The 12,500-nt window shown below is 44.3% G+C and overlaps 2 protein-coding genes across 5 annotated transcripts in view; one reads left to right on the plus strand and one right to left on the minus strand.

The window, feature by feature from the left end:
- The first annotated feature begins 6,533 nt into the window (after positions 1 to 6,533).
- Positions 6,534 to 8,643, plus strand: rpl36a (ribosomal protein L36A). Its single transcript, XM_026996082.1, has 5 exons — positions 6,534 to 6,618; positions 7,062 to 7,167; positions 7,249 to 7,316; positions 7,517 to 7,639; positions 8,565 to 8,643. Exons 1-5 carry the CDS (start codon positions 6,616 to 6,618, stop codon positions 8,583 to 8,585), a joined length of 321 nt encoding a protein of 106 aa, XP_026851883.1. The 5' UTR covers positions 6,534 to 6,615; the 3' UTR covers positions 8,586 to 8,643.
- Positions 8,644 to 11,745: 3,102 nt separating this feature from the next.
- The window catches only part of aifm1 (apoptosis inducing factor mitochondrion associated 1), a 23,999-nt gene continuing 23,244 nt past the window's right edge, over positions 11,746 to 12,500 (minus strand). For all 4 annotated transcript variants that reach the window (XM_035527650.1, XM_035527649.1, XM_035527648.1 and 1 more), the window contains one exon: positions 11,746 to 11,996. In XM_035527650.1, coding sequence (XP_035383543.1) covers positions 11,925 to 11,996 — 72 coding nt within the window. In that variant the 3' untranslated portion in view covers positions 11,746 to 11,924. The remainder of the gene's footprint in view (positions 11,997 to 12,500) is intronic.

The raw sequence follows: 12,500 nt of genomic DNA on the forward strand, positions 1-12,500 counted from the left end.
GGTCCATGTCACCCCCATCCTCTACAGTTTGTAGAGTTTACACCAAAGGATCCATTTACATTTACAGCATTTAGCAGATGCTCTTATCCAGAGCGACTTATAAAAGTGCTTTGTCATTTCCTCATAGAACACATGCTAGTACAGTACAGTAGGTTAGAGTCCAATATACCAATGAACTAGAACACTGTAGAAATACAGGGACCATTGCTGATACCTAGAAGTAAAAAATACATAAGGTCAATCTTAATGATAAGTACAATAAACAATAAGTGCTAGAGTTTGTTAAACAACATCAGTATAATAAACAATACCCTACAATAAGTATTAATTTAGTCAGTCAATATGGGAGTAGGGTCAGTTGTGCTTTAAATATTCCACAAATGGACAGAAAATAGTCTCGATGCTTGTCTTCCATGAGATCTGAAGCACAGTATTTCAAGCCGAGCAGTATTTGAAGTTTGAAGTACTGGAGGTACAGATCAGGCTTTGACCATTGACCTCATGTATGAATGGGCTGGTCCATGTCAAGGTTTTAAATCTGATGCATGCAGCTACTGGAAGCCAATGAAGGGAGCGCAGCAGTGGAGTAACGTGTGAACTTCGGAAGATTGAAGACCAGTCATGCTGCTGCATTCTGGACAAGTTGTAGAGGTCTGATGGCTCTTAGAGGAAGACCAGCAAATAGTGAGTTGCAGTAGTTGAGCTTTGAGATCATAAGATACTGCACAAGGACCTGGGTAGCTTCCTGTGAGAGAAAGGGTCGATTCCTTCGTATGTTACAAAGGAGAAATCTGCAAGACCGGGTTAGATTTGAAACATGAGTTGAGAACGACAACTGGTTGTCCAAAGTTATGCCGAGGCTACGGGCACCTTCGGATGGTGATACCAGGGATTTCTCGAAGGAAACTGTGAGGTCATGGTAAGGGTTGGGAGTACCTGGGATGTACAGAAGCTCGGTTTTACTGGGGTTGAGCTTCAAGTGGTGGGCTGTCCTCCATGATGCGATGTCAGTCAAACATGCTGAAATACGTCTGGAGACCTGCGTCTCAGAGGGTGGAAAAGAAAGAAATAATTGAGTGTCTTTGGCATTGCAGTGGTAGGAGAAACCATGAGAAGATATTACATCACCAAGAGAACAAGTATACAAAGAGAAGAGAAGGAGGCCTAATACTGACCCTTGTGGAGCACCAGTGGAGAGTCTCCATGGTTTAGATGTGGATCCTCTCCATGTCACCCGATAGGACCAAACCCTCCAGATAGGAGGCAAAGCCAGTCACACCAAGCCTGGAGAGAACAGAGAGGAAAATGTTGTGGTTCACTGTGTCAAAGGCTGCTGAAGGTCTAGAAGAATCAAAACAGATGACAGTTTGTCAGCTTTAGCAGCATGAAGTTTCGCAGTCACTGCTATGAGGGCTGTTTCTGTAGAATGTGCCAGTTTGTAGCCAAACAAATTGGGATCATGCAGCTGGTTCTTGGTGAGTAAAAGAGACAATTGATTGTAAACTGCTCATTCGAGGGCTTTTGAGAGGAAAAAGTGACGTGATACTGGTCTGTAGTTGGTAACTTTGGAGCCGTCAAGTGTGGCTTTCTTGAGGATTGGTACCACCCTGGCAGTTTTGAACACAGTTGGCATGTATCCAGAAGATAAGGAATTGTTGATGATGACAGAAATTACAGGAAGCAGATCTCTTGTGATTGTCTGGAACAATCGCAATATCGACCCCATCCACTACAGTTTCTAGAGTTCACACCAAACAAAGGGTCCATGTCACCCCATCCTCTACAGATTACACTAGTCAGCAGTTACTGCTCACACTCAATATAAAACTTCTCCTAACTTTGGCATCGCTACAGGGCCCTTCATATTTTGAGTGATATCTGTCTGTCAAGTGTCCTTGAATCTGAGAAAGGTGCTATACAAATGTAACTAATAGTCTCATGCCCATCCCCGAGTTGCTTATCCATGGCTGGCAGGTGTCTCAGTGGTGGAGCACCTCATTGTAGAACTTTCTCCCAACATCGGTAACATGTTACTCACTCTATTCTACACGCTATTCTGCTGCTGCTAGATAACACGTGTTATACTGCTGGCTTATGTTTGGTATTCAATGAGTCCTATAAGTTTACTCTTTGTGATCTCTTTTCCAATTTCTATTTTATTGTCCGTACATATTCCTTGGTAAAGGTGTTACTTAAAAATTTTTTCTTACTGTTCATTATGTCTCCTGGTTTCATTCACTTCCATTCTCTCAGTGAATTGTGTAGAATAATAATACAATTATATACCTTAACATAGTAGAGTATAATGGAATAATTATATATCCTAACATAGCAGAGTATAATGGTATAATTATATATCCTAACATAGCAGAGTATAATGGAATAATTATATATCCTAACATAGCAGAGTATAATGGAATAATTATATATCCTAATATAGCAGAGTATAATGGTGTAATTATATACCCTAACATAGCAGAGTATAATGGAATAATTATATATCCTAATATAGCAGAGTATAATGGTATAATTATATACCCTAACATAGCAGAGTATAATGGAATAATTATATATCCTAACATAGCAGAGTATAATGGTATAATTATATACCCTAACATAGCAGAGTATAATGGAATAATTTTATACCCTAACATAGCAGAGTATAATGGTATAATTATATATCCTAAGATAGCAGAGTATAATGGAATAATTATATATCCTAACATAGCAGAGTATAATGGAATAATTATATATCCTAACATAGCAGAGTATAATGGTATAATTATATACCCTAACATAGCAGAGTATAATGGAATAATTATATATCCTAACATAGCAGAGTATAATGGTATAATTATATATCCTAACATAGCAGAGTATAATGGTATAATTATATACCCTAACATAGCAGAGTATAATGGTATAATTATATACCCTAACATAGCAGTGTGACGAGGAGGTTAAGCAAGATGCGGGGACGAGTCGCATAAACAAGAACATACGTTTTATTTTCCACATATAACACACATCACATAGCACGCAGGCTAACGGGTTCAAACACCAACAACCACAGACACATAAATGATAGACATTTATACAAATATACTAATGACAAAATGAGAAGCAGGTATGAGACACAGGGAGGGCGTGGGCACTGACACACACACACACACACACACACACACACACACACACACGAGGAGACGTTTAGGGGGAGGGGCCGTACTGTGACAGAGCCCCTCCCAACGGCACAACTCCCAGCGCGGCAGCTTATCGGGCTGCTGCCCCAAGACCATCGCCAAACGACGAGGCCAGAGGATCAAATGACCCGACAGCATGAACAAGACAGAGAGGAGAAGGACAGGGACCAATATGACAATAGACACACAGACTCAGGGAGGGACACGCTAACTGGCACAGGGACGGACACACTAACTGGTACAGGGACGGACACGCTAACAGACACAGGGACGGACACGCTAACAGACACAGGGACGGACACGCTAACAGACATAGGGACGGACATGCTACCTGGCACAGGGACGGACACGCTAACAGGCACAGGTACGGACACGCTAACAGACACAGGGACGGACACACTAACAGACACAGGGACGGACGCGCTAACAGACACAGGGACGGACACGCTAACAGGCACAGGGACGGACACGCTAACAGGCACAGGGACGGACACGCTAACAGACACAGGGACGGACACGCTAACAGACACAGGGACGGACACGCTAACAGACACAGGGACGGACACGCTACCTGGCACAGGGACGGACACGCTAACAGACACAGGGACGGACACGCTACCTGGCACAGGCACGGACACGCTAACAGACACAGGGACGGACACGCTACCTGGCACAGGGACGGACACGCTAACTGGCACAGGGACGGACACGCTAACAGACTCAGGGATGGACACGCTAACAGACACAAGGACGGACACACTACCTGGCACAGGGACGGACATGCTAACAGGCACAGGGACAGACACGCTACCTGGCACAGGGACGGACACGCTAACAGGCACAGGGACGGACACGCTAACAGACACAGGGACGGACACGCTACCTGGCACAGGGACGGACACGCTAACAGACACAGGGACGGACACGCTACCTGGCACAGGGACGGACACGCTAACAGACACAGGGACGGACACGCTACCTGGCACAGGGACGGACACGCTAACTGGCACAGGGACGGACACGCTAACAGACTCAGGGATGGACACGCTAACAGACACAAGGACGGACACACTACCTGGCACAGGGACGGACACGCTAACAGGCACAGGGACAGACACGCTACCTGGCACAGGGACGGACACGCTAACAGGCACAGGGACGGACACGCTAACAGACACAGGGACGGACACGCTACCTGGCACAGGGACGGACACGCTAACAGGCACAGGGACATGCTAACAGGCACAGGGACAGACACGCTAACTGGCACAGGGACGGACACGCTACCTGGCACAGGTACGGACACGCTAACAGGCACAGGTACGGACACGCTAACAGGCACAGGGACGGACACCAAAGGGGACAAAACGACTGGTACAAACAACGTGACGGGACAGACAGTGACTGGGACGGATAAACATCATTCCATATATTAACAAGTCCAGGTAAGTCGGCGAGAGCCCCGGGATGTTCCCTAGTTGTCGGCTGGGCCGCAGTCCAACCCACCTGTGGGGAATCCCCCCTCGCTGATTTGGGGGGTGGAAACCTTTGCTGTCCTGCCTCAGGAGGCACTCCAGCCACCTTCCCCGTCTCAGATGGGCACTGGTGCTGCCTCCTTCCTGCCTCTACGAGGCTTCGGTACAGGCGCACGAGTTCTGTGGCTGTGTGCCCTAGCAAAGGGAGTTTCCTCCTCAAACGAGGTTGCCTCTAGCTGTTTCGCATGGGCTGGCTTGCTTGCGCCTCGGTGATACCTCCTGGGCGGAGCCTTGGGTGATATTGCAGATACTGGAGGCTCGTCGTTCCTGGAAATCACAGACTGAATGTCACTGTCAGTGAGAGAATCCCCATACAGGACCTCCTCCACCTCCATTGGTGGATCCTCCACATAATCAGACCCCAAGTCTGACCTGCAGACTGACGTGGCTGTACTCCCCTCTCTCTCCGCAATCCCTCATAATAGTCCATGTAAGGCTTGTAGGACCCAGCGGAATTCACTTCCGTGTGCCGATCATCGTAGTCCAGCTGGGGTCTCTAGGACTCCGCAGAGTCGGACCCTCCCCTACAGTTGTCTGGCTGCAGTTCCTGGATTCTCCACATCATACGAGTCCACCAGAACAGGAGGTCTACTGACCTACCACAGAGCACCATGGCCAGGTAGCAGCTGTGTCCTCTCCCGTCTACCCACACACCTGTAGCAGGACACAAGGACTCCTAGAAGAAACTAGACACAGCTAAAGATGAAACATTGGGGGGGAAAAAAAACTTTAGTAGTTAAAAGTCTTTATAAACTCTATACAAAACATCATTGGATATTTTAGATATTTTTCAACAATATTTTTATATTTTCTTTTCAAATTGTCCCATCTTTTTTTTTTTTTTTTACCAGGCAGGGAAAACATGACCATCAAGGCCTGTGGAATATGAAACATGTTACACACTGCAGATAACTGGCCAAATATATATCTAGACAAGATGCTGTTTGTGAAAACAATATAAAATGTAAGAATTTCAGAATATGACTGACTACAGTAGTCAAAAGTAGTTCAACACCTTAATTCACAGACGTGATTCTAACACTGTGACATTTACTACCATAACACTTTTTTCCCCGTGGATGAGATGGATTTAGCATTTGTGTGTCTCTGAGCAGTTATGACTGGGGGCCGTATTTAAATACATTAGAGCAAAATACAATACGTACATCTTTTCTTACTGCAGTCAGAACTGGTTATGCTAGTTTCTTGTCCTTAGTTTTATTCCGTTTTTGACAAATGTCTCCAGTATGTCATCCTGGGACTTTTCGCGTCCTGTCCCGGACACACTACCCATCCTCGTACCATGTGGAAGTACCGCGTGCCATTTCAGACGGATCCATATGCCTTCCAGTCGTGTCAGAAATGTCGTATTTACGAAATGAGCGCACATGAACGCCACCACATGTCGTATTTACTAGTGGGAAACTCAGATTTTTTCGATAAGGCCAGACTTTCCGAGTGGTGGACGTGTCAGTAACAAAGCGTCATGGTGGCTGAGGGTGTAGATGCCGCTGCTATAGTAACCAGAAACAGGGTTTAGATTATTAGCGGTAGTTTTGCATGTTAAGCTTACAGCTCATGCTTTTATACATATTTATATATATATATATATATATATACATACATACGTGTGTGTGTTTCTTGTGTGATTTATAAAACACTTCAGCAAACTTTGAAGCTGTATTTGTTTTTACTGTAGTTTATGTTTAAAATGATAATGCCAGCAGTATTTAACGTGCTAACACGCGAAACTGAAATGTTGTTGTTTTGGCCACTAGATGGCGACAGTGCGTGAGGCGTGCTCCCCTTCGCAGTGACCCGGCATTAAACCCCCGTTTGCGCTAGTGCTTCCTCTTTGCTCCTGCGCGCCGAGGGCAGCCATGGTAAGTAAACTGCTGAGAGAATTCTCTCTCCAAATCTGATGACATCCTTTTAATATCAAGAGCCGAACCCTTAACGGCCCAAAGAATACAGGACTATGACAAAATGTCACCAATGTCCTGGCTTTATCTGAGCGGTATTTGGGATTTGGTTATTTTTAGTGGCCGATAACTTGGCGTTGGCGCTAATGTCTTCGGCGTCGGTAACGGCTAGCACGAGAGCAGTAACGGAGCATGTGTAACGTGGTTGTCCGACTGGCGTTAGTCTGTAGGCTGGTGTAACCTGAGCGGTTGAGTCGAGCTGCTCCTCACACATTACCCTTTTAAAGCAAAACTTGGAGTTTTGGTCGTGAGCTCTAGCATTAGCTAATGGTGCGGTCAGACCTCGTAGTGCTGCAGTGATCCTTTAGCTAGCTGAAGTCTAAACCTCTGGTGCTGTTTTGCAGGTGAACGTACCGAAAACCCGCAGGACCTACTGCAAAAAATGCAAGAAACACCAGCCACATAAAGTGACCCAGTATAAGAAGGGCAAGGACTCTCTCTACGCACAGGGTAAAATCTCACGGCCTCGTTACCCCCTGGACACTGGTGAATGTGGAGAGGGCAGTTTATAACGACACGCCTCTGTTTCAGGGAAGCGGCGATACGACAGAAAGCAGAGCGGGTATGGCGGGCAGACCAAGCCTATATTCAGAAAAAAGGTACTGTTGGAAATTTCCAAAGTTTTTCTTAAATAAACCATTACCTTGAGAAATGGAGGTATAACACCTGGATTGGTCTGTTTAGGTTCAGTTTAAGCTCTTTAAAATTGACAGGTGTGTTTTGATTGCTAATGTGTAAAACTTGTCTTCACTATTTTGATGACCATGTGACTAGTGATGTTTGTGTTCTTGCGTCATAGGCTAAAACCACGAAGAAAATCGTGCTGAGGCTGGAGTGTGTGGAGCCCAGCTGCAGATCCAAGAGGATGTTGGCCATCAAGAGGTGCAAGCACTTCGAACTAGGAGGAGACAAGAAGAGAAAGGTAAGGTCACATGGACGATGTGCTGCTGTTCCAGGGCATCGACGCTTTGGGGTTTATTTAAGGTTTTTAGGTTCCTTAATTACCCTAAAACTCTGAACACCCAACCCTGAAGCCGGCCGAAGAGGCTGGCCTGCTCTGCTCACTTACTGCTGGAGTGAGACGAATGATGAGTTTGGTCCTCCAACCAGGCCAGGAGTGTGTGGAGATCATATTGTACAGGAACAGTGAAGGCAGGTGTGTCCTTCTGTTTTTGGAGCTCGAGGACCATGTGTGCTTGGGAGGAGAACATGGTGTTGGGTGGCCTGGTTAGCCTGGTGTTGGTACTAATCCAGATCTGGGCTTTTAGTAGAATTAGAGCATCATCTGTTATGTAAAAGTAGACTAGACCAGAGATGTCAGAATACATCCTGCCATGTTCTATCTTGGATGCTTCAATTTGTATTGAGTTCCTTGGTGGTTCTGATTCAGTTGATAATGGGTTCTTTTGGTTCTTTGGTGGTTCTGACTTCAGACATTGCTGCTCTGGTTCCCGGCACAGCTCAGGACAGTACATGTTTTTGTGAGCTCAGGTTTAAGGGGTGAGGCCTGGCGTAGACCTCAGAGCTACAGTCAGAGTGGGTGGGGCTTACCATGGCTGAGGCCATCACCTGATGGGTCACAGTTTCCCCAGAAGTCCTGTGTACAGTACCAAGCAGTCCTGTTTGGCTAATGTCTAAATCAGGGCTGCATATAATGACTCTTATTCTGTTGTTGATTCACCTGATGCATTTTTTGGAGTTGGTTAATCTGACTGACTGATTTATTTTAAAGGTGATTTCTGCATTTCTCCATTAATATAACTTATTGAAAATAAATGTGAAACACAAGCCTTCATGTCCTCTGTTAATCCCTGTTCTGAACCAGATGTCTCTCCTCTCTCTTACAGGGCCAGGTCATCCAGTTTTAAGATGGGACTCCCACTTCTGCGTTTCCATCTGTCAATAAAGGTTGTTGTGTAAACACACTGACTGACTGGTGTGTTCATTATTGTAAAATAAACAACTGTGTAGGCAGGCTGTATTTCACATGATGGGTGTAACCTCAGTACCACATGGAAAGTTTATGGTTTACTGCAGATATCCAACACTGCCTTCTGAGTCTGTAGTGATAACCAGGTGGGTCAGAACCGACCTTGGACCCAGTGGTTCTTGTCTGCTGAATCCTTCACTGTAAGATGCTGTTTTGTTCTAATGTTTATTGGGATTTAACAATATGCAGGTGTTAGACTGGGGAGTATTTACTAATAAACAGATTAGTGAACAACAGAAACAAAGATGAACTTACAAATACAAAAATATACCTTTGATCGAACTCCTCTGATCACATACAACGCTTTGTTTTTTGTGTGCATAGTTTTTTTTTTATTTCAGTGTTGTCCTTAAGTTGGTATGGTCACCCTGGACCAGTGTCCTCAGTATAAGTCAGAGATCACAGCTGTGTTAACACTGGGGTGATATTAGATTGGGTTACCCATTGGTCACAGATTAGTGGTCTTAGTTGCTTAACATTTGTGTGTGTGACTGGACCATGCTCCAGAACTCCTTAACTTCTAAACTAAGATGGAAGATTTAAGTGAACAGAAGCATGTGTTTGCTTAAGGCTAGTTCAGTGTGGAGCAAGTCCTACCCACAGGATGTATAGAGGCAGAATACACTTTCTCTGAGGCAGTTCTTTATATGGTCTTTATTCCATGCTGGCTCCTTGTGGGGACTGAAGACTTTTTGGCATGTGCACGTGCAGTAAGAATGGAACAGTGGAACATGGTGTACATCTGCCCCCTAGTGCACATCTAGGGTGGTGCAGCCATAAGTGCAATATGTTGCCCTGCATGTAAGCAGACGAGGACACGGGTTGGTACTGTAGTACTTACAGAAGAAGAATAATAGCAATAATAATCTGTAGGAACACAAGAACACACTACAAAATACATAGAATCAGAATATCACAGTTACCATAAAATGACAAACAATAAAAATATCACTAGATAGGGATTTAACAAATAAAACATTGCTATATACAACAAAGGTTTTGTTGTGTTTAAGGAAAAGTGCCAAGGTAACAAGACCATGGTGTGAACTTGTAGAGAACACAGCCCTGATTCACCACAAACCCCTGTAGTGCTGCGGACTGACGAATTAACGTCAGAGCATGTGACGCGTTTGTGTGTTTTAACATCTGTGTGTGTATACATGCATGTTGTGCATTTTTGTTTTTAACTGTGTGTGTGTGTACACATTAAATGTTTGTGTTTTTACACCAGTGTGTGTATATGTATTTTATGCATTCATTTGTTTTTAACATCAGTGTGTGTGTATACACGTGAGGGTTTTTCCTCTGGATGTATGTAGTCATGAGATCATTGTGACCAGGTCAACACTTGTGCAGTACAGCTGTATTTCCACAGAAAGTGCATCTATAAATGCCACAGATCTGCTGGAAACAAGCGCAGAAGCTCAGAGGAAGTAGAACAGCGAGGAGAAGGACGTACCAGCTCGGAGGGCAAAAGCACATCAACGTCCTTGTTGCCCCAGTTACGGGGACTCACTGTGTTTAAAAACATCTTCGGACGCAGGTCTTCCTGCAAATGCAAAAGGCTGTTGAAGTACAGGACTGAATGGGACATCACAAACCAGCGGGACAGTCCTGTCCATGGTAATGAATCCAGGACAAACCAGCGGGACAGTCCTGCCCATGGTAATGAATCCAGGCAAAACCAGTGGGACAGTCCTGCCCATGGTAATGAATCCAGGACAAACCAGTGGGACAGTCCTGTCCATGGTAATGAATCCAGCCCAAACTTTACAATTTGTCTCTGAATTTTGTCAGTCACCCATGGTGAACTGATATAATGACTTCCTGATATAAGTCCTTTAGTGACACCTGATATAACTAGACTGTAGAGACTGCTGAGTCAGGGAGAGATTTAGTGTCACTATGATACCTGCAGATTCCTATAAATAAATCTATATCGTATTTGGTGGCTCAGAGCCTACTGTAGGCCACTGCCTGTGCTCCAGGGCGTGGTCAGTGGTCAGTGGTCATGTCTGTTTTAGTTTTTTTTATGTACAGGTGAACCTCACATTAGAAAAATATTTTTGCAGCAGTCATTTGAGAGGCACCTTTGCTTGGTTTCTCTCTCACACACACACACACACACACACACACACACACACACACACACACACACACACACACACACACACACACACACACACACACACACACACACACACACACACACACACACACACACACACACACACACACACACTTACTTTAGGCCTCAATGAGCAATTTATTATCATCATTTCAATGCTGTGTCAAGTTTTTATGCATTTTTCATCACAACTCTGTAGGAATAGGATACACATTTTTTAAAAGTCTGAATTAGTGGGTGTTCCTGGACAGATAAACTTGTTTTTAGTGACCTGCCCCCACAGCATTCAGTACAAGTGTGTATGAGAGCACAGACCGTAGAAGCAGCTGGTAAACTACAGCATTACATAAGGACACACTAAAGATGTCCAGTAACTTCTCTGCTCTGTCCTAATGGCTCTAGAGCCTTAACCTCTAATCTCTTATAATCACAAAAAAACCTGAACGCAGCTCAACTTGTTTAAAAATAATTTATTGGTTTTTTAATTTTTTTTATTTACTTACAAACAGGACGGACAGGGCCATTCCACAGGAGTGAGACATCTGCAGAATTAGTTTTACTGGTTGAGACTGGGCATGTCTTACAGAGGGGAGGGGTTAAACAATCGCATTTCTTAAGGTACATTTACTGTTCTCAATAAAAAAAAAACAAAAAACAAATATATAATATTTCCATACAAACAACAGGTAGAGGTTTTGTCTCAATGAAGACTGACCAGGACTGATCTGATGAAGCCACAATCAAACTGTAGCTACACTGCCACCTTCAGGCCTGGAGGTAAAACAGCAGGTCTGAGATTTCAAGGCCAAAGTGGCAGGTCACAAGCCAGGAATTTTATATACGTGTGTGTGTGTGTGTGTGTGTGTGTGTGTGTGTGTGTGAGAGAGAGAGAGAAAAAGAGAGAGAGACATGGAGGGAGAGAGAGTTTGTGAGTGTGTGAGAGAGAGTTTGAGTGTGTGAGTGAGAAAGAGAGAGTGTGAAAGAGAGTATAACAGTAAATGCGTGCAGAAAGATTTTCCCAGGCTCCTCTGGCAGAGTGTTGATGTTGCTTAATCTTCATGAATATTGATAAGTCATTGTGAATACTGATTAGTCATCATGAATATTGAACAGCTTCGCCACCTCATTCAGATCAGCATGCTCTTCTCCATCTTTGATGATCTAGAAACAAACAAAGAAGATAATAGTTTAATAATAGTAGTTATACCAAGAGGCTCAAGATGAGAGGGATGATATTAGAATTATTAGGCCTGACAGATTAGGATTATCAGGACTAACACATTAGGATTAGTACTATTAGGACTGACATTAGGATTAGTACTATTAGGACCGACATTAGGATTAGTACTATTAGGACCGACATTAGGATTAGTACTATTAGGACCGACATTAGGATTAGTACTATTAGGACCCACATTAGGATTAGTACTATTAGGACTGACATTAGGATTAGTACTATTAGGATTAACAAAGAGTAAAAAGGAGCAGCATAAACAGAGAGATGAATGGCCAGTACAGGAAGATGAGAGGATGGAGGGATGTACTGATGATGAAATGATGATGGGTGGATGAAGGGATAGAGGGAATATAGTCTGGACAGACCGAAAGCAGAATACATAGCACTGAACATATAGCGCTGACGGGTGGAGACGGGTGTGTGGGCTG

Source organism: Electrophorus electricus, chromosome 6 (assembly GCF_013358815.1).
Source record: "Electrophorus electricus isolate fEleEle1 chromosome 6, fEleEle1.pri, whole genome shotgun sequence".
Lineage (NCBI taxonomy): Eukaryota > Metazoa > Chordata > Actinopteri > Gymnotiformes > Gymnotidae > Electrophorus > Electrophorus electricus.

Excerpts from the sequence above, each read along its gene's own strand:
- rpl36a (XM_026996082.1), top strand. Across the intron at positions 7,168-7,248 it reads GGACTCTCTCTACGCACAGG|GGAAGCGGCGATACGACAGA; the intron begins GTAAAATCTCAC and ends CCTCTGTTTCAG. Across the intron at positions 7,640-8,564 it reads GAGGAGACAAGAAGAGAAAG|GGCCAGGTCATCCAGTTTTA; the intron begins GTAAGGTCACAT and ends TCTCTCTTACAG.